We start from the raw sequence: 21,915 nt of genomic DNA, 5'->3' as shown, positions 1-21,915 counted from the left end.
GAATGACTAGGGTAGGAATAGGTCCAGTCAAGGTTAGTAGTGGGAAGTTGTGTGTGGAGGCTGAAGAGATTGGGGAGACACTGAATGAATACTTTTCGTCAGTATTCACTCAGGAACAGGACATTGTTGCTGATATGAATACTGAGTCACAATTAATTAGAATGGATGGCTTTGAGGTTGTAGGGAAGAGGTATTGGAAATTCTGGAAAGGGTGAAAATAGATAAGTCCCCTGGGCCTGATGGCATTTATCCTAGGATTCTCTGGGAAGCAAGGGAGGAGATTGCAGAGCCATTGGCCTTGATTTTTATGTCCTCGTTGTCTACAGGAATAGTGCCAGAGGACTGGAGGATAGCAAACGTGGTTCCCTTGTTCAAGAAGGGGAGTAGGGATAACCCTAGTAAATATAGGCTGGTGAGTCTCACTTCTGTTGTGGGCAAAGTCTTAGAGATAATTGTCAGGGATAGGATTTATGAACATCTGGATAGGAATAATGTGATCAAGGATAGTCAGCATGGTTTTGTGAAAGGCAGGTCGTGCCTCACAAATCTTATTGAATTCTTTGAGAAGGTGACTAAGGAGGTGGACGAGGGTAAAGTGGTAGATGTGGTTTATATGGATTTTAGTAAGGCGTTTGATAAGGTTCCCCATGGTAGGCTACTGCAAAAAATACGGATGTATGGCATTGAGGGTGAGTTGGAGGTTTGGATTAGGAATTGGCTGGCTGGAAGAAGACAGAGGGTAGTAGCTGATGGTAAAGGTTCATCTTGGAGTGCAGTTACTAGCGGTGTTCCGCAAGGATCTGTTTTGGGACCATTGCTGTTTGTCATTTTTATAAATGACCTGGAGGAGGGGCTAGAAGGTTGGGTGAGCAAGTTTACGGATGATACGAAAGTCAGTGGAGTTGTTGACAGTGAGGAAGGATGTGTCAGGTTACAGCGGGATATAGATAAGCTGCAGAGCTGGGCAGAAAGGTGGCAAATGGAGTTCAATGTAGGTAAGTGTGAGGTGATTTACTTTGGTATGAGTAACAAAAAGATGGGGTACCTGGCTAATGGTCGGATACTTGGTAGTGTGGATGAGCAGAGGGATCTCGGTGTCCATGTACACAGATCTTTGAAAGTTGCCACCCAGGTAAATAGTGCAGTGAAGAAGGCATATGGCGTACTGGCTTTTATTGGTAGAGGAATTGAGTTCTGGAGTCCTGAGGTCATGTTGCAGTTGTATAAGACTCTGGTGCGGCCGCATCTGGAGTATTGTGTGCAGTTTTGGTCGCCATACTATAGGAAGGATGTGGAGGCACTGGAATGGGTGCAGAGGAGGATTACCAGGATGTTGTCTGGTATGGTAGGAAGACCGTATGAGGAAAGGCTGAGGCACTTGGGGCTGTTTTCATTGGAGAAAAGAAGGTTTATGGGTGACTTGATAGAGGTGTACTAGATGATTAGGGGTTTAGATAGGGTTGACCATGAGAACCTTTTTCCACGTATAGAGTCAGCTATTATGAGGGGGCATAGCTTAAATTAAGGGGTGGTAGGTATAGGACAGATGTTAGGGGTAGATTCTTTACTCAGCGAGTCGTGAGTTCATGGAATGCCCTGCCAGTAGCAGTGGTGGACTCTCCCTCTTTATGGGCATTTAAACGGGCATTGGATAGGCATATGGAGGATAGTGGGCTAGTGTAGGTTAGGTGGGCTTGGATCGGCGCAACATCGAGAGCCAAAGGACCTGTACTGCGCTGTATTTTTTCTATATTTTTTTTTTCTATGTTTCTATGTAAAGCTTATTGTATTGTGGTCACTACCTCCTAATGGCTCCTTTACTTTGAGGTCCCTGATCAAATCCGGTTCGTTGCACAACATCAGATCCAGAATTGCTTTCTTCCTGGTAGGCTCCAGTACAAGGTGTTCTAAGAATCCATCTCGGAGGCACTCCACAAACTCCCTTTCTTGGGGTTCAGTACCATCCTGATTCTCCCAGCCTACCTGCATGTCGAAATCCTCCATAACAACTGTAGTAATACCTTTGCGATAGGCCAATTTCAGCTCCTTATTCAACTTACACACCACATCCAGACTACTGTTTGGGGGCCTGTAGATAACTCCCATTAGGGTCTTTCTACCCTTAGAATTTCTCAGCTCTATCCATACTAACTCTACATCCCCTGATTCTAGGTCCTCCCGTGCAAGGGACTGAATATCATTCCTTATCAACAGGGCCACCCCATCCCCTCTGCCAGTCAGTCTGTCCTTACGATAGCACGTATAGCCTTGAATATTCATTTCTCAGGCCCTGTCCACTTGAAGCCACGTCTCCGTTATCCCCACAACTTCGTAACTGCCAATTTCCAAATGAGCTTCAAGCTCATCCACCTTATTTCTAATGCTTCGTGCATTCATATATAATATTTTTAATTTGTTACTCCCCTCACCCTTCTATCAATCCCTATTTCACCTCACCTTACGGCATGATCCTTTTTTGAGCTTTCTGCTCCATTGATTCCGTTGTCTTTCTTGACTTCTCTTGTTCTAACTTTCCCTTTAACTTCCTCGTTAAACTTCCAGTTTGTCCCCCCACAGCTATTTAGTTTCATACTGGAGACCACTGGAGGATGTCAAGATTGATCATCTACTTGACACTTCTGGTTGAAGGTTGCTGCAAATGCCTTATCTTTTACACTTAAGTGCTGGGCTCTTCAATCATTGAGGATGGAGATAATTGTGCAGACTCCTCCTCCAGTTTGTTGTTTAATTGTCTACCACCATTCACATCTGGACGTGACAGGACTGCAAAGCTTAGATACCATCCCTTGGTTGTGGGATTGCTTAGTTTTGTCTGTCACATGGTGCTTACGCTGTCTGGCAAGCAAGTAGTCCTGTTTGGTAGCTTCACCCACATTGACACCTCATCTCCGGGTATGCCTGGTGCTGCTATTGGCATACCATCCTGTATTCTCCATTGAACCAGGATTGATCCTCTGGCTTGATGTTAATGAATAAGTTGGGGTAATACCAGACCATGAGGTTGCATACTGTGCTGAAATGCAATTCTGCTGATGGCCCACAGAGTCTCATGGATGACCAATCTTGCAGTGTTAGATCTGTTCAAAGTCTGTCCCATTTAGCATGGTGATAATGCTACACAATATAATGGAGATTATTCTCAAAGTGAAGGCAAGCCTTTATCTCCATAGGGACTATGCAGTGGTCACTCTTACCAACACTGTATTGCGCAGATGCATCTGCAGCCAGCAGATTGGTAAGGATGAGGTCAAGTGTATGGTACTGGAAAAGCACAGCAGGTCTGGCAGCATCCGAGAAGCAGGAAAATCAACATTTCAGGCATAAGACCACCTGATGAAGGGCTTATGCCCGAAACGTCAATTCTCCTGCTCCTCAGATGCTGCCTGACATGCTGTTCTTTTCCAGTACCACACCCTCATCTCTGATCTCCAGTATCTGCAGTCCTTACTTTCTCCTAGTTGATTTCAACCCTAATGCAAAGCCTCTTTCAAGGATGCCTACCTTGAAGAAGTTCTCTTCATCTCTCTACATGGATCTCAATGAGTCTATCTCTCACTGCACCATCCAGATAATCTCCTCTGTCCTGAAGCTCTTCAGCTATGTCCAGAAGCAGACTCGCTACCACAGCTACATCTCCTTCCTCAATGCCTGCCTAACATTTCAGCAGGGACCAGTTAGGGCCAAAGGGCCTGTCTCCATGCTGTCAGATTCAAAAAACAAACCTAATTAATCAGTTGAGTGAGGATAGTATTTGGTAATCAGTCGGAGGTTTCTTGACCATGTTTAACCTGAAGCCATAAGACTTTATGGGGTGTGATGTCAATGTTGAAGACTCCCAGGACCACTCCACTTTGGATTCTGGGACATTATCTATTAGAGGATTCCTGATGAAGAGCTTATGTACGAAACGTCGATTCTCCTGCTCCTTGGATGCTGCCTGACCTGTGCTTTTACAGCAACATATGCTCGACTCTGATCTCCAGCATTTGCAGTCCTCACTTCCCACACACTGTCTGTCACGTGTGTTTCCATAAGTATGACTAAGTAAGGTTGTTGCTAGGTCAATCTGTGTGACAGCTCTCCCAGTTTTGGTACTAGCCCACAGATGTTAGTAAAGAGGACTTTGGGGATTGGTAGGGCTGTTTCTGCCATTTTCTTTAGTGATGCCTAGGTCAATGCTGGGTGGTCCAACTGGTTTCGTTTCTTTCTTGATACATTGTGACTGGTATAACTGAATGGCTTGCTAGGCCATTTCAGAGGGCAGTTGAGGATTATCTTCCCTGAAGAACACTAATGAGCCAGATAGGTTTATCCGAGTATCGACAATGGATTCATGGTCACCAGTAGATTCTTGATTCCAAATTGTCTTTTATTGAATTCACATTCTACCATCTGTCTTGGCAGGATTTGAACCTGGGTGTCCAGAACATTAACTGTATTTCTGGATTAATAGTTGAGCAATAATAGGCGATCCCCTTCTACCATAGTGGAGGGGGAGTGAAGACTGGGAAGGGAGCAAGACAGAGAACACTGACAGGGGGTGAGTCAGGATGCAGGAGAGGTAGGGGAGTGAGGATACACCTGGAAGGGGAGTAAGGACATAGGAGGGTGAGTGGGCACACATAGGGGAGATCAGAACACAAGATGGGAGGGAGAGTGAAGGCATGGCAGGAGTGAGAACGTGAGGGGTGTAAGAGGATACAGGAGGAGTGAGGATGAAAGTGGGGAGTGAGAATTAGGTGGGATTGAAGATACAGGAATGGGAGTGTCCATATAGGGGAGGATGTGGGAGGGAAGTGAGGATACAGGAGTGGGTGTGAGGACATGGGGGAGGATGTGGGAGGTGAGTGAGGATACAGGAGGAGGGACTGATGATTTGAGAAGAGTTGAGTGAGAACACCATCGGGACATAGGAGAGGAGCAGACCAAGCATGTGTGAGGGGAGAGGGAATTAGGATGTAAGAGTAGGGAGGATGCAGGGATGTAGTGAGGACATGGTAGGGGAGTGAGGGTACAAGAGAAGTGGGGACGATGCAGAAACCTCAGAAGGCTCCCCCCCATTCTCCTCCCATTTCTTCTCTGCTCTACTCTTCCCTTCCTCCCATTCATGACCACATCCTCACCCTTCTACACCTACTTACAGAGTCATAGAGATGTACAGCATGGAAACAGATACTTCCGTCCAACCCATCCAAGCCCACCAGATATCTCAACCCAATCTAGTCCCACCTGCCAACATCCAAATCATTTATGTAAATGACAAAAAGTAGAGGACCCAGCACCGATCCTTGTGGCACTCCACTGGTCACAGGCCTCCAGTCTGAAAATCAACTCTCCACCACCACCCTGTCTTCTACCTTTGAGCCAGTTCTGTATCCAAATGGCTAGTTCTCCCTTTATTCCGTGAGATCTAACCTTGCTAACCAGTCTCCCATTTGCCTCCTTCATTCTCACTCCTTCCATATCCTCACTCTCCCTCCTGTGTCCTCACTCCATCTCCACATCCTCACTACCCTCTCTCACGTCCTCACTCCAGCCATGTCTTCATTCTCCCTCCCATCTGTGTGCCAACTCACCCTCCTGTGTCCTTACCCCTCTTCCCCACACATCCTCACTCCCCCACCCACATACCCACATAACCCCCACCCACATACCCCACACCACCCCCACCCCACACTACCATCCCCATACTCTCCACCCTGCCACAGCATTCTCCCCAGACCCTCCAGCCCAACCCCACAGTGTAAGTTTGCAGTGAATAAAGTGGGGGAAAAATAGAACATAGGACATAGAACAAACACTGCAGAACAGACCCTTCGGCCCTCGATGTTGCGCCGACCTGTGAACTATTCTAAGCACATTCCCCTACACTATCCCATCATCATTCATGCGCTTATCCAAGGATTGTTTAATCTCCCTAATGTGGCTGAGTTAACTATATTGGCAAGTAGGGCATTCCACGCCTTTACCACTCTGTGAGTGAAGAACCTGCCTCTGACATCTGTCTTAAATCTATCACACCTCAATTTGTATTATGCCCACTCGTACAAGCTGACATCATCATCCTAGGAAAAAGACTTTCACTGTTGCATGTTTTTACCCCCTGCAGCGTGGGAATCAGACAAAATTGTGATATAAGATGAAGTGGGATGTGAGAAGGTGGATTAGATAGAAACATTTAGTCAACTTTGGATCTTTTCAGCTCTACTTTAGGCCTACATTATGACTACACCAATCATGGTGAAATGCATTTTATCCTACAACAAAAATGAAACTGACTGATGTGTGATACAATGTATTGAGTGGCTTGGTTGAAGAGCTGGTACTGTGTGTGCGTGTGTGTGTGTGGTATGAGATGTTGCTATGAGGTTCTAAGCTTGTAAAAGTGAGATGAAGCTATTAATGTGATTGATGGAGATTGCTGGTAGATGAGTCATGGGTTGTAGTGCATTAACTAGTGTGAGAACTTAGGTGCAACTGATGGATATCACATTTAAGGTATATTCTCTTAAGTAACTGAATTTTCCATTGCCTTTAACTGTTTTAGCTGACCACTTGTAGAATGAGGATCGAACTTCTGCACAAAGGCCCTCAGTGTTATGTTGCAGAAACTTGGATCCAATCTCTCTTATATTGTTCCATTCTTTTATCTTTCCCAGTTAAAAGTCCCTTCTGCAAATGAAGTCTAACACATGCACCAATGAAAATATACCTTCCCTTTAAAAGAGTCAGGCTTATTTCCTATGCTCTCTTGGGACATAAATGTTATTGACAAGGCCCACCCTATTTGTCTTTGAGAATATGTTTTAAGTAGAGCAGACTGGCATGAATTCATGCTAGCCTCTGACAACTTTGTCTTCCCTACTTAGATGTGCAAACACTCGACACCACACTTATCGCTGGTGGCATGCAGCAAATGAACACATATCATGAAATTTAGGTACTGCACTGGAACAATAGGCATGGAATAAACTTGCTTTGCCAATAGAGTGTTTGTTTTTGAACTGTATCCAAATTCTTCCCCTAAAATTAAGAAATTTAGAACAGATGCAGGAAAAATCCTCTTTACACAAAGTTGTGAAGCTGTAGAATTTACTTCAGTGGTTAATGGTAAACAGTTGAATGAGGCTGTTTAGGACATGTATCTATAATTAGGACTATTTGTTTAAATGGAAGGAAACACTGAAATGGACTGGTTGGGTCAATTTCCATGCTTTCACATCTGTGCATCTCGATGATAATGGAAATGTGGTCAATATATCACAAGGCAACTATACCTCAGGATTATTTCTTTAAATAAAATAGTGCAGTAAGCTAATATACAAAGAAAGAAGAAGGTTAAAAAAAAGTTGGAATGTAGTATGCTGCCTATCTTGTACTTTATGAAGTCAATGTCCTCCTTGAACTTGATGTACTATCTATGAGAAGGACTGACACAATTAAGACAATCTAAGGTAATCACCATCCATATATTATAGCAGAAACTCAATGCTAAGCTGTTAATCATGCTAATCAGAGCACTTTTGAGGTGGACCTGCAATGAACAACTTTATGATCTCCCTGACTGGAAGCTTATATCCAAATTTCTCCAAAGAGTAGCCCCTGCCCTGATGAAAGAACTCCTTGAACTGTATTAATTTTCAGAAGCAGTTTCCTTTGTTCTGACGCAATATATATCTGATACTGTATTATTACCTGGCTTGATGCCTCTCTTTTGAATGAGTTCGATTAGCTAATTGTTCTTTGAAGAGTCTATGCAGAGTCCATGCTTGTGGAAATCCTACTGCAAACAAAATAAAGCTCATTGTGAAAGACATCCCTGGAAAATTCAGGGGAGGTGAAAGGTCTCATTTGTATCTCTGCAGCCCAAACTTGCCAGATGTTGCTGCTTTATGTTACTATGCAGTTTCTTTGTCTAACTATGGATAACAGATGCACAATTCTTTGAACTATTCATAGCTGCTGAACCAAGCCTTATTACCAGTGAATTGAAGTATGTTTGAAAAAATATCCTACTTCAAAGATTTTTCAGAGGATTAAATGGCACAAGTCATATTTATAACATGTCTTTATTTAAATAAAACATCACAATGGGCGACCATCAAGAGTATGCAACCATTGGGAGTTGAACTAAGTGTGGGAGTTTGAATATATATCTTAATTTTTTGCATTCTTAAAATGTAAGACTGTGGGTAAAGAGAGGGTAAATATTTAAAGGTTGTTATGTTTTTTTTCAGGCTGAAGGAACGTTTAAACAAGCTCTCCTAGTGTTGTACCTACATAACCTAATTAAAACAATTCAGGAAACTGGTTAAATTTGGTTCTTGTAGGCTTTATAATATAAAAGCAAGGCCTGTAGTGCTCCCAGCACAATGTGCAGCCAACAAGAGCGCACAATCACTGTGAGTTAAGTGTGGGAATTTAAGCAAGTGGGGGGAGGGAAGCACTGCTTTCTCTTGTTCTGGCCATTTTTGCAAGGGACAGCTTTGTGGTCGAGGTGCTGCCAGTTAGATCTAAGAGTGGAGCAGGTCAGGCAGCATCAAAGGAGAAGGAGAATCGACGTTTCGGGCATAAGCCCTTCTTTAGAAATGAGGAGGCTGTGCCAAGCAGGCTAAGATAAAAGGTAGGGAGGAGGGACTTGGGGGAGGGGCGTTGGGAATGCGATAGGTGGAAGGAGGTTAAGGTGAGGGTGATAGGCCAGAGAGGGGGTGGGGGTGGAGAGGTCAGGAAGAAGATTGCAGGTCAAGAAGGCGGTGCTGAGTCTGAAGGTTGGGACTGAGAAAAGGTGGGGGGAGCCAGTGAAGTGGTATGCTTCTCCGGTCAGCTGTGGGAGATCAGGGAGCAGTTGACTGTCCATGGTGACCCTGTCTGCAGGAAGTATGCAGAACACTTGTGTCTTGACGGTAGTGATGTCAGCCAGGTGGATCTTGTACAATATGAGTTCATCTTGTTCCAATCAGAGACTCCTGGCTGACAGATATAAACAGGAGTATCACAGGCGCTGTTCTCTCTCAGCTGGCTCTGAGGAAGCTGGATCAGTGTCAAGGGCTTTCCACAAGTAAATAATGGGTGACTTGGTGATGGGATACTGCCCTCTGCAGAGGTATTCCAGTGATGATGAAAGAAAAGCGTACCCCTGAAGAAATTCTGTCACAACAGTCATCTTTGAGTTGGAGTAAGCATTTCTGGCAACATGCAGTTATTTGGGAAGCTTGACCCGTTCAATGTTGCCATCAAAGACTCGGCCCAGTATGTGGAAATAATGCATTATTTTGTCCTTGCAAATGACATTAGGGCAGATGAAAAGCAATGAGTAATTCTCCTGACAGCTAGTGGACCCGCAGCTTTGTCGGTATTAGGAGCCTAATGTTTCCTGAGGCACTGGATACTAAAACCTTTCAAGAATTTACGGGATATTACAACGTGGCTGGTTCAGTGATTGCAGAACCAGTCTTAGCAAAATTCACTCTGGACTCCAATCCTTAAGGTTGTGCAAGACCTCGGTTAGACTGATTAAGGGTACAACTTTGCTTCCTATGAGAAACAGCTGGTTCAGTTACTACCCACTGTAGTGAAAGGGTTGGTCCAAGCTAAATGGGGCAAAATTGGTTGAGAGAGATTCACCAAGATTGGCTCAACAATTTTTGATTAGAAAATGGCTGCCTGGGGATCCAAGATAGCGGAGATCTAACAAGTCTGCCTTGTTGAGCTCTGCACCACAACTCAGGCAAAGTGGTGCCTCCACCATCCCTGCCACCCACCACCCCCCCCACCCCCTCCACCCAACACCATTCCACACAACCCCACCTAAGCTTTAGGAGAAAATCGATAATTAAATATTGGTAGAATTGCTACATATCTTTTTTTTCTAGCAAGGGAAGATGACTAGAGGCATAGGACCGAACACATCGCAACATGCAGGACATTCCCCTGCAGCTTCGGACACGCCCACAGCCGCAGCTTCAGCCTCCTCTGAAACCCCAATAGATTTATGTACTCAACAAGGTTTGGCTGCAGAGGTCGTGAAGCTCCGGTAGAAGATCGAAGTGTCGATTGAAGAAAATTGCACCAGGCTGGAACCAATCTCGGCCATGCTACAGAAGCATGAGCAGGAGCTTGAAGGAATTGGGAAGCAGGTGGAGGAAGTTGAGTGGCAGAACGCGGCATCGGAGACCACGGTCGAGTCCTCAGCGGGGCAGATCCAGGCCCTCGAGAAGCAGGTAGATAGGTCGATGACCTCAAAAACAGAGGTCAAAGAAAGGACATCTGGGTTGTCAGGCTGCCAGAGGGAGAAGAAGATAAGCAGCCAGCCAGTTTCTTTGAAGACTGGCTGCCACGATTTCTTGGCTGCGAGGCCGAGGTAGGCCAGGTGTAAATTGATAGAGCTCACCGCTTTGCATGCACAGGCCGAGTTCACACCAGTGCCCCCGCCTGGTCCTAGTGCGATTCTAGTGTTATCGGGATAAACAGGAGGTAATGGAAGCCTCCAAATCGCAGGGGAAGGATCCACTGACCCTGATTTACAAAAGATCCAAGATTATGTTTAACCAGGACTTATCTGTGGCTGTGATCTGCAAGAGGAAGTCCTTTGATGAAGTGAAGAAGAGATTGAGGGATCTTGGTATTCAATACTCCATAAGGCACCTGGCAGTGCTCCATTTCAATCATGAAGGGTTTGAGCACTTATTTGATTCATCAGAAAAAGCGAAAAACTTTCTGGACTTTCTATATTAAAATATACTGGATGTCCAAAGGATATGGACAATAATGTTTTTTTTCTTTCCTTTTTTTCCTTGTGTACTTCTCTTTTTTATTACAGAAAGTGTTGTTGGATTTTTTTCCAGTTAGTTGAGGTCAATGTATGGTTGGGGATGGGTGGAATGCCCACTTTTAATTTCTTTGTTCATAATATCTGTTTGTATTCATCCTTTGCCTGAGTTTGGGACGTGGCTCAAGGCAGAAGGAGCTATGGAGGTGTGTATGGGTCGTGTAAGCACCCCCTGTGGGCAGGGGATAGAGTCTCCCATCAAGTGTTTTTGTATTTGGTTTAGTTTGTATGTATTTAGTAGATGTAGGTTTTGAAAGTTTTGGTAACGTAGTTTCAGTGTGTGTATTTTCTCAGCGTGATGAGTATTTATTTACACTCGGCACATTGTAAGTAGGGTTCTTCCCCTCAGGGGTTCAAGGGTTGTATTAGAGGGATATGGCTAATTGTCTTCTAAAATGGTGCACCTTGAATATTAAGGCAGTCTTGACTCTATGAATAAATGTACATGTCCAGCATTGGCCCTGACACTCTCAGGTCAAGGTAAAAAAAGTACTCTCGAGTCTCAAGAAGGAGAGGGTTGATATCGCTCCATTGCAGGAAACCCACCTTGATGATAAGGAACATCTAAAGCTACAGCAGGGTGGGTTTGATTGGGTGTTCTTTTCATCCTCTAACACTAAGAGCAGGGGGAGTGGCTTTACTTGTTTGGAAGAATCTCGTATTTAAGTTATTAGGTCACATTAAAGACGAGAATATAGAGTATAGAAAAATACAGGGCAGTATTTGGCTCTCGATGTTGCGCCGATCCTAGCCCACTATCCTCCATATGCCTATCCAATACCCGTTTAAATGCCCATAAAGAGGGAGAGTTCACCACTGCTACTGGCAGGGCATTCCATGAACTCACGACTCGCTGAGTAAAGAATCTACCCCTAACATCTGTCCTATACCTACCACCCCTTAATTTAAAGCTATGCCCCCTCGTAATAGCTGACTCCATACGTGGAAAAAGGTTCTCATGGTCAACTCTATCTAAACCCTTAATCATCTAGTACACCTCTATCAAGTCACCCCTAAACCTTCTTTTCTCCAATGAAAACAGCCCCAAGTGCCTCAGCCTTTCCTCATATGATCTTCCTACCATACCAGACAACATCCTGGTAATCCTCCTCTGCACCCGTTCCAGTGCCTCCACATCCTACCTATAGTATGGCGACCAAAACTGCACACAATACTCCAGATGCGGCCGCATCAGAGTCTTATACAACTGCAACATGACCTCAGGACTCCAGAACTCAATTCCTCTACCAATAAAAGCCAGTACGCCATATGCCTTCTTCACTGCACTATTTACCTGGGTGGCAACTTTCAAAGATCTGTGTACATGGACACCGAGATCCCTCTGCTCATCCACACTACCAAGTATCCGACCATTAGCCAGGTACCCCATCTTTTTGTTACTCATACCAAAGTAAATCACCTCACACTTACCTACATTGAACTCCATTTGCCACCTTTCTGCCCAGCTCTGCAGCTTATCTATATCCCGCTGTAACCTGACACATCCTTCCTCACTGTCAACAACTCCACTGACTTTCGTATCATCCGTAAACGTGCTCACCCAACCTTCTAGCCCCTCCTCCAGGTCATTTATAAAAATGACAAACAGCAATGGTCCCAAAACAGATCCTTGCGGAACACCGCTAGTAACTGCATTCCAAGATGAACCTTTACCATCAACTTCTTCCAGCCAGCCAATTCCTAATCCAAACCTCCAACTCACCCTCAATGCCATACCTCCGTATCTTTTGCAGTAGCCTACCATGGGGAACCTTATCAAACGCCTTACTAAAATCCATATATACCACATCTACCGCTTTATCCTCGTCCACCTCCTTAGTCACCTTCTCAAAGAATTCAATAAGGTTTGTGAGGCACGACCTGCCCTTCACAAAACCATGCTGACTATCCTTGATCACATTATTCCTATCCAGATGTTCATAAATCCTATCCCTTACAATTCTCTCTAAGACTTTGCCCACAACAGAAGTGAGACTCACCGGCCTATAGTTACTAGGGTTATCCCTACTCCCCTTCTTGAACAAGGGAACCACGTTTGCTATCCTCCAGTCCTCTGGCACTATTCCTGTAGACAACGAGGACATAAAAATCAATCTCTGCAATCTCCTCCCTTGCTTCCCAGAGAATCCTAGGATAAATGCCATCAGGCCCAGGGGACTTATCTAATTTCACCCTTTCCAGAATTTCCAATACCTCTTCCCTACATACCTCAAAGCCGTCCATTCTAATTAATTGTGACTCAGTATTCACATCGGCAACAATGTCCTGTTCCTGAGTGAATACTGACGAAAAGTATTCATTCAGTGTCACCCCAATCTCTTCAGCCCCCACACGCAACTTCCCACTACTAACCTTGACTGGACCTATTCCTACCCTAGTCATTCTTTTATTCCTGACATACCTATAGAAAGCCTTTGGGTTTTCCCTAATCCTACCAACTAAGGACTTTTCATGTGCCCTCCTTGCAGCTCTTAGCTCTTTCTTCAGATCCTTCCTGGTTACCTTATAACTCTCAATCGCTCCAATTGAACCTTCCACGCCTCATCTTTACATAGGCCGCCCTCTTCCCTTTAACAAGGGATTCCAATTCCTTATTAAACCACGGCTCCCTCACACGACCCTTTCCTCCCTGCCTGACAGGTACATACTTATCAAGGACACTCAATAGTTGCTCCTTGAACAAGCTCCACATATCATTTACACTCTTGCCTTGGAGTCTACTTTTCCAAGCCATGCATCCTAAGTCGTGCCTCACCGCATCATTATTTCCCTGCCACCAGCTATAACTCTTGCCCTGCAGTGCACTCTTATCCCTCTCCATCACTAGAGTAAAAGTCACCGAATTGTGGTCACTGTCCCCAAAGTGCTCACCTACCTCCAATTCTAACACCTGGCCTGGTTCGTTACCCAGAACCAAATCCAGTATGGCCTCACCTCTTGTTGGCCTGTCTACATATTGTGTTAGGAAACCCTCCTGCACACATTGGACAAACACCGACCTATCTAACGAACTCGAACTATAGCTTTCCCAGTCAATATCTGGAAAGTTAAAGTCCCCCATAACAACCACCCTATTACTTTCACTCTTCTCCTGAATCATCCTCGCAATCCTTTCTTCTACATCTCTAGGACTATTAGGAGGCCTGTAGAAAACTCCTAACAGGGTGATCTCACCTTTCCCATTCCTAACCTCAGCCCAAACTACCTCAGATGGCGAGTCTTCATCCATTGTCCTTTCCACCGCTGTAATACTATCTTTGACAAGCAATGCCACACCTCCCCCTCTTTTACCCCTACCTCTGACCCTACTAAAACATTTAAACCCTGGAACCTGCAACAGCCAATCCTGTCCCTATTCTACCCATGTCTCCGTAATAGCCACAACATCGAAATCCCAGGTACCAACCCACGCTGCAAGTTCACCTACCTTATTTCATACACTTCTTGCATAGAAGTATACACACTTCAAGCCAGTTTCCTGTTTACAGGCACCCTCCTTTGAGATTGATGCCATGTTCCTAACCTCCCTACACTCCAGGCCCTGCACCCTAAAGCTACAGTCTAGGTTCCCATGCCCCTGCAGAGTTAGTTTAAACCCCCCCCAAGAGCACTAGCAAACCTCCCCCCAAGGATACTGGTGCCCCTCAGGTTCAGGTGTAGACCATCCTGTTTATAGAGGTCCCACCTTCCCCAGAAAGAACCCCAGTTATCCAGATACCAGAATCCCTCCCTCCTGCACCATCCCTGTAGCCACGCATTTAACTGTTCTCTCTCCCTATTCCTCGACTCTCTATCACGTGGCACAGGTAACAAACCAGAGACAACAACTCTGTTTGTTCTAACTCTGAGCTTCCAACCTAGCTCCCTGAAAGCCTGCCTAACATCCTCAGCCCTCCTCCTACCTGTGTCGTTGGTGCCAATGTGAACCACGACTTCGGGCTGCTCCCCCTCCCCCTTAAGGACCCAGAAAACACGAGAGTGGGTGGTTTGTAATCCTTAAAGCCTTAATACATGATGAAGCGTATAGCATTTTAAATATCTACTGTCCCCTGGCACATCCCCTTTTAATTTCTGACCGATGCATTCTTAAAACGCAGCATACTATCATGGGGGTGGATTTTAACCACCTCATGGACCCCACAGTGGATAGAAGGTACAGAAGCCTCAACAGATGGACCAGCCGATTTCGAAACAGTTTCTACCCTACTGTTGTTAAAATACTGAATGGACTCTCATACTCTTAGCATTCGCCGTTCCTGGGTTTTTGTTTTTGTTGCTGTTTACCTTTTATTTACTTATCTATGTTATTTAACTATGTGATCTGCCCATATTGCTCGCAAGACAAAGCTTTTCACTGTGCCTCGGTACATGTGACAATAAATTCAATTCAATATGGTTGAATATTGAGGCCTCCCGGGCAAAGTGCCCTTTTACTAGTCTGCTATTTAAGGATAAGATGAGGACAATTACAGAATACTGTCAGAATCCAATTATTATTAATACTGGCAGAGTGAGGGCAATTTATCTAAAACCTCTTTTCTCACCCCTATAGTTAATATGCTGGGATTTGGGCCAGGGATAATGGACACTGGATTCTAACTTTGGGCAACTAGGGGAGTCTCTTGTCTGGGTGACTTGTTTGAGGGTGAGATCATGATGTCCTTTGACCAAATGATCCGCAAGTATGGATTGTCTAGCAGAGACCTTTTTCGTTTTTTTCCAGGTTAGGGAGTTTATTCAAAAAGGAACTACGCTTTTGACCAACTCCTACACATCTGATATAGAGAAGATGGTGCTTCATGCCAAGAGCACTCTCTCGGTTAGTACTCTCTACCGCCTGCTGGAGGGTAGTTTCTTGGATGATATTGAGCAACTGTGAGGTCTGGGAGAAGGAGTTGGGAGTTGAGATCTCCTCCAAGACATGGGAAGACATTTGTAAGAACGTGAGAGAGATCTTGATCTGTAACAGGACACATGCCATGCAGTTGAAGGTTCTTCATAGGGTTCATTTGGCCTCGGACTGTCTTGCGAAATTTAAAAAGGGAGCATCCCCAATGTGCCCCAAGTGTAAAATAAGCATAGGTACCCACACTCATTGTTTGTGGTCATGCCACAAGTTTTGTAGGCACTGGAGCCCTGTGGCATGAGTAATAGAGAGGGCTTTGGGGACTGAAGTTAAGGCAGACCTGGTCTCTCTTCTCCTGGGCTTGCCAAACTTAGCTTCCTCAGATGTACATGGAAAAAAGCTTTTTGACATCACTTTTTGTGCAAGGAAGAACATTCTGATGTGCTGGGTGTCTGAGAACCCCCAGGCCTGTCGGGGTGGCGTAAGTTAATTATGGAACACATCCCTTTAGATTTTCTCACAAATATGGTGCAGCCAAAAATGGAACATTTTATAAGACATGGCAGCCCTTTTTGAATTAGCTAGAAGCAGATTTGTCTGCCATTTAATTAAGGCCTTAGTTTAGCCATAATGGTTAAGTTTAGTGAACCTGATGGTCTGAGAGGAAGAATTTCGAATGAATGTGGTTGCGATAATTAATGCTCACGATGGTTGGGAGCTTCAGTTTTGTTGTGCTGAGCGGCGTCATTTATTTATTGATCTGTAGTGACTATGGTTTTGATTTATTCTGTAGAATAGGGTAGTAGTTAGTTTATTGTTGTTGTTATTATAATTTTATATTGTTACATTTTTGCAATTTTATAATTTTGTAAAGAAAAACTTCTCAATAAAAATATTTTTTTAAAAATGGCTGCCTGAGTCAAGTCCTAATTAAATAGGAGAAAGTGAGGTCTGCAGATGCTGGAGATCAGAGCCGAAAATGTGTTGCTGGTAAAGCACAGCAGGTCAGGCAGCATCCAAGTAAATACCCTGGAAGGTCTAAGGGCTATCAAAGGAGCCAATATCACCTGGCATGTTGACCAGGAAGCAGTTCCATGATTCTGCACGACCTGGTTGGTGCCATTTGCATTACAGGTAAAGGTAGAGGCAGAAATCAGAGGATGGAAAACGCAGGAATCCTGAAACCAGTCCAGTTGCAGAATAGGTAGACTGGTCATACCAATTGTGAAGCCTGATGGGTCAGTTCACCTTTGTGGGGATTTTAAACATTTGGTAAACTGCTTTTCGCACCTGGATAAATACCCAATTTCTCCCATAGTGGATTTATAGGCAAAGCTAGGAGGAGGAAGATGGGTGGGAGACATGAAAGTAGTGTTTCAGGTAAAGCAACTGCCCAGATATATTACCTCACTTACTCAGCTGTCCCGTGTCCGCTCCTGCTCAGCATGCACTCTGCCCAATTCACGAGGTAAGTTTTTATAGGATTACTTTACCTTTCCAGCAGACCCTGGTCCTCGTTCTCACTGCTCCCTCTGCAAAAATGGAGGCCACAGATCAGGGGACTGCTGGGAAGGTAAATTAAATTTTATTCACGTTTTTGGATCATTGGAATCTTCTTGAGGTAGAAGTGACCTGTACAAGAAGGACAGATTGCACCTAAATTGGAAGGGGACTAATATACTGGCAGGGAGACTTGCTAGCGCTGCTCGGGAGAATTTAAACTAGTAAGGTAGGGGGTGGGACCCATGGAGATAGTGAGGAAAGAGATCAATCTGAGACTGGTACAATTGAGAAAAGAAGCGAGTCAAACTGTCAGGGCAGGCAGGAACAAGGTAGGAATAATAAATTAAACTGCATTTATTTCAATGCAAGGAGCCTAACAGGGAAGGCAGATGAACTCAGGGCATGGTTAGGAACATGGGACTGGGATATCACAGCAATTTCAGAAACATGGCTTAGGGATGGGCAGGACTGGCAGCTTAATGTTCCAGAATACAAATGCTACAGGAAGGATAGGAAAGGAGGCAAGAGAGGAGGGGGAGTGGCATTTTTGATAAGGGATACCATTGCAGCTGTACTGAGGGAGGATTTTCCCAGAAATACATCCAGGGAAGTTATTTGGGTGGAACTGAGAAATAAGAAAGGGATCATCACCTTATTGAGATTGTATTATAGACCCCCCAATAGTCAGAGGGAAATTGAGAAACAAAGTTGTAAGGAGATCTCAGCTATCTGTAAGAATAATAGGGTGGTTATGGTAGGGGATTTTAACTTCCCAAACATAGACTAGGACTGCCATAGTGTTAAGGATTTTGATGGAGAGGAATTTAAGTGTGCACAAGAAAATTTTCTGATTCAGTATGTAGAAGTACCTACTAGAGAAGGTGCAAAACTTGACATGCTCTTGGGAAATAAGGCAGGGCAGGTGACTGAGGTGGCAGTGGGGGAGCACTTTGGGGCCAGCGATCATAATTCTATTCGTTTTAAAATAGTGATGGAAAAGGATAGACCAGATCTAAAAGTTGAAGTTGTAAATTGGAGAAAGGCCAATTTTGATGGTATTAGGTAAGAACTTTCAAAAGCTGATTGGGGCAGATGTTCGCAGGTAAAGAGATGGCTGGAAAATGGGAAGCCTTCAGAAATGAGATAACGAGAATCAGAGAAAGTATACTCCTGTTAGGGTGAAAGGAAAGGCTGGTAGGTAAGTTATTGGTGAGAATCCTGAGGGACAGGATGTATATGTATTTGGAAAGGCAAGGACTGATTAGGGATATTCAACATGGTTTTGTGCGTGGGAAATTATGTCTCACAAATTTGATTGAGTTTTTTGTGGAAGTAACAAAGAGGATTGATGAGGGCAGAGCGGTAGATGTGATCTATGTGGACTTCAGTAAGGCGTTTAACAAGGTTCCCCATGAGAGACTGGTTAGCAAGGTTGGATCTCATGGAATACAGGGAGAACATTTCGATTCAGAACTGGCTCAAAGGTAGGAGACAGAGGATGGTGTGGCAGGTTGTTTTTCAGACTGGAGGCCTGTGACCAGTGGAGTGCCACAAAGGTCGGTGCTGAGTCCACTACTTTTTGTCATTTACATAAATGATTTGGATGTGAGCATGAGAGGGTTTCCTAACAGTGTGTACATCAGCCAACAAGAGGTGAGGCCACATTGGATTTGGTACTGGATAATGAACCTGACCAGGTATTAGATTTGGAGGTAGATGAGCACTTTGGTGATAGTGACCACAATTCGGTTACGTTTACTTTAACTATGGAAAGGGATAGGCATGTACCACAGGGCGAGAATTATAGCTGGGGGAAAGGCAATTATGATGCGATTAAGCAAGATTTAGGATGCATAAGATCGGGAAGGAAACTGCAGAAGATGGGCACAATTGAAATGTGGAGCGTGTTCAAGGAACAGCTACTGTGTATCCTTGATTAAGTATGTACCTGTCAGGCAGGGAGGAAGTGGTCGAGCGAGGGAACCATGTTTTACTAAAGAAGTTGAATCGCTTGTCAAGAGGAAGAAGTAGGCTTATGTTAGGATGAGACGTGAAGGCTCAGTTAGGGGGCTTGAGTGTTACAAGTTAGCCAGGAAGGATCTAAAGAGACAGCTAAGAAGAGCCAGGAGGCGACATGAGAAGTCTTTGGAAGGTAGGATCAAGGAAAACCCTAAAGCTTTCTCTAGGTATGTCAGGAATAAAAGAATGACAAGAATAAGATTAAGGCCTGCCAAGGACAGTAGTGGGAAGTTGTGTGTGCAATCAGAGGAGATAGGGGAAGCGCTATTTTTCATCAGTATTCACACAGGAAAAAGTCAATTTTGTTGAGGAGAATACAGAGATACAGACTATTGGACTAGACAGAATTGAGGTTCATAAGGGGGAGGTGTTCACAATTCTGGAAAGTGTGAAAATAGATAAGTCTCTTGGCCTGCATGGGATTTATCCTAGGATTCTATAGGAAGCCAGGGAGGAGATTTTGGCTTTGATCTTTGTTGTCATTGTCCACAGGAATAGTGCCAGAAGACTGGAGGATAGCAAATGTTTTCTCTTTGTTCAAGAAGGGGAATAGAGACAACCCTGGTAATTATAGACCTATGAGCCCTACATTGGTTGTGGGAAAAATGTTGGAAAGGATTATAAGAGATAGGATTTATAATCATCTGGAAAGGAATAATTTGATTAGGAACAATCAACACGGTTTTGTGAAGGGTAGGTCGTGCCTCACAAACCTTACCGAGTTCTTTGAGGAGGTGACCAAACAGATGAATGAGGGTAAAGCAGTTCATACGGTGTATACGGATTTCAGTAAAGCGTTTGATAAGGTCCCCCACAGTAGGCTATTGCAGAAAATACTGAGGTATGGAATTGAGGGTGATTTAGCAGTTTGGATCAGAAATTGGCTAGCTGAAAGAAGACAGAGGGTGGTGGTTGATGGGAAATGTTCATCTTGGAGTTCAGTGGTGTACCACAATGATCTGTTTTGGGGCCACTGCTGTTTGTTATTTTTATAAACGACTTGGATGATTGCGTAGAAGGATGGGTTCCTAAATTTGCAGATGACACTAAAGTTGGTGGAGTTGTGGACAGTGCGGAAAGACGTTGCAGGTTACAGAAGGACATAGATAAGCTGCAGAGCTGGGCTGAGAGATGGCAAATGTAGTTTAACATGGAAAAGTGTGAGGTGATTCACTTTGGAAGGAGTAACAGGAATACAGAGTATTGAGCTAATGTTAGGATTCTTAGTATGAACAGAGTGTGGATGAGCAGAGAGATCTCAATATCAATATACATCGATCCTTGAAAGTTGCCACCCAGGTTGATAGGGTTGTTAAGAAGGTATATGGTGTGTTAGCTTTTATTGGTAGAGGGATTGAGTTTCGGAGCCATGAGGTCACATTGCAGTTGTACAAAACTCTGGTGCGGCCGCACTTGGAGTATTGCATACAGTTCTGGTCGCAGCATTATAGGAAGGACATGGAAGCATTGGAAAGGGTACAGAGGAGATTTATCAGGATGTTGCCTGGTATGAAGAGAAGGTATTATGAGGAAAGGCTGAGGGACTTGAAGCTGTTTTTGTTAGAGAGAAGAAGGTTAAGAGGTGACTGAATAGAGACATACAAGATGATCAGAGGATTAGATAGGGTGGACAGTGAGAGCCTTTTTACTCGGATGGTCATGACCAGCACGAAGGGACATAGCTTTAAATTGAGGGGTGATAGATATAGAACAGATGTCAGAGGTAGGTTCTTTACTCAGAAGGAAGAACGTGGAATGCCCTGCCTGCAACAGTAGTAGACTCGCCAACGTTAAGGGCATTTAAATGGACATTGGATAGACATATGGATGATAATGGAATACTGTAGGTTAGAGGGGCTTCAGATTAGTTTCCCAAGTTGGCACAACATCGAGGGCTGAAGGGCCTAAACTGCGCTATAATGTTCTATGCTCTGTGTTCTATGTTTTGGGTCAAGGTTGGGATACAGACAGACTCTAACCTCACACCTTTCATGCATTGTCTGAGCTGAGATGTTGCTTTTTTTATAAAACCATAAGTTATCTCGGGACTGTGACCTGAAAGAAGTTCAGGAATTTACATTTTAATCCATCAAAAACATCATCCCCAGTCTAAGTGACTAAAAACCTAACAGCAATCTAGGTTTGTTCATTTGTACGACACTTTGATCTTTTATTGTAAGTTCTGTGTCCTGTGATCCTGCCCCACTAGCTACCTGGCAAAGGAGCAGTGCAGTGAAAGCTCATACTTCCAAATAAACCCGTTGGACTATAACCTGGTGTTGTGTGATATTTAACTCTAAAGAGGAAAAGGCAGCGCTGTCCATGGTTTCAGTTGAATTCAGTGGTGGGTTGTAATACTAAGCACATATAATTACAAGTTAGAACATCGTCTGGGAAGCCATGAAGTAAATGCAGATGCATTGACACATCTTCCATTGGCAGATACACCACAGGTTGATTCTTTAAACCTGCCTTCAAAGTTTAGACTGTTCTTTGAACAGTCTGAAATGGTTTTAAATTTTCTGGACACACTTTCAGTCACAGCTGACAATATCAAACTATGAACTCAGAAAGATCCAGTCCTGGCAAAACTGAAACAGCTGGTGGAGAATATAGAAACCAAAGGACCATCACAACCAGAAATGAAATCTTTTTGGCTTCAGAGAGACCAGATCAC

At 44.2% G+C, this 21,915-nt stretch overlaps 1 protein-coding gene across 7 annotated transcripts in view; it reads right to left on the bottom strand.

The window, feature by feature from the left end:
- Positions 1-21,915, bottom strand: part of LOC122561890 (uncharacterized) — a 258,498-nt gene that overhangs the window by 70,251 nt on the left and 166,332 nt on the right. For 6 of the 7 annotated variants that reach the window (XM_043714223.2, XM_087977092.1, XM_087977090.1 and 3 more), the window contains one exon: positions 7,717-7,804. In XM_043714223.2, the coding sequence (XP_043570158.2) occupies positions 7,717-7,804 (88 nt within the window). The remainder of the gene's footprint in view (positions 1-7,716; positions 7,805-21,915) is intronic. The other variant, XM_087977089.1, reaches the window with a different exon arrangement.

The sequence above is a fragment of the Chiloscyllium plagiosum genome, unplaced genomic scaffold (assembly GCF_037043375.1).
Source record: "Chiloscyllium plagiosum isolate Xiang-an unplaced genomic scaffold, Cpla_swu_hap1 HiC_scaffold_31, whole genome shotgun sequence".
Lineage (NCBI taxonomy): Eukaryota > Metazoa > Chordata > Chondrichthyes > Orectolobiformes > Hemiscylliidae > Chiloscyllium > Chiloscyllium plagiosum.
The sequence above is the reverse complement of the archived record's forward strand: the minus strand, read 5'-3'. Positions and strand labels throughout refer to the sequence as shown.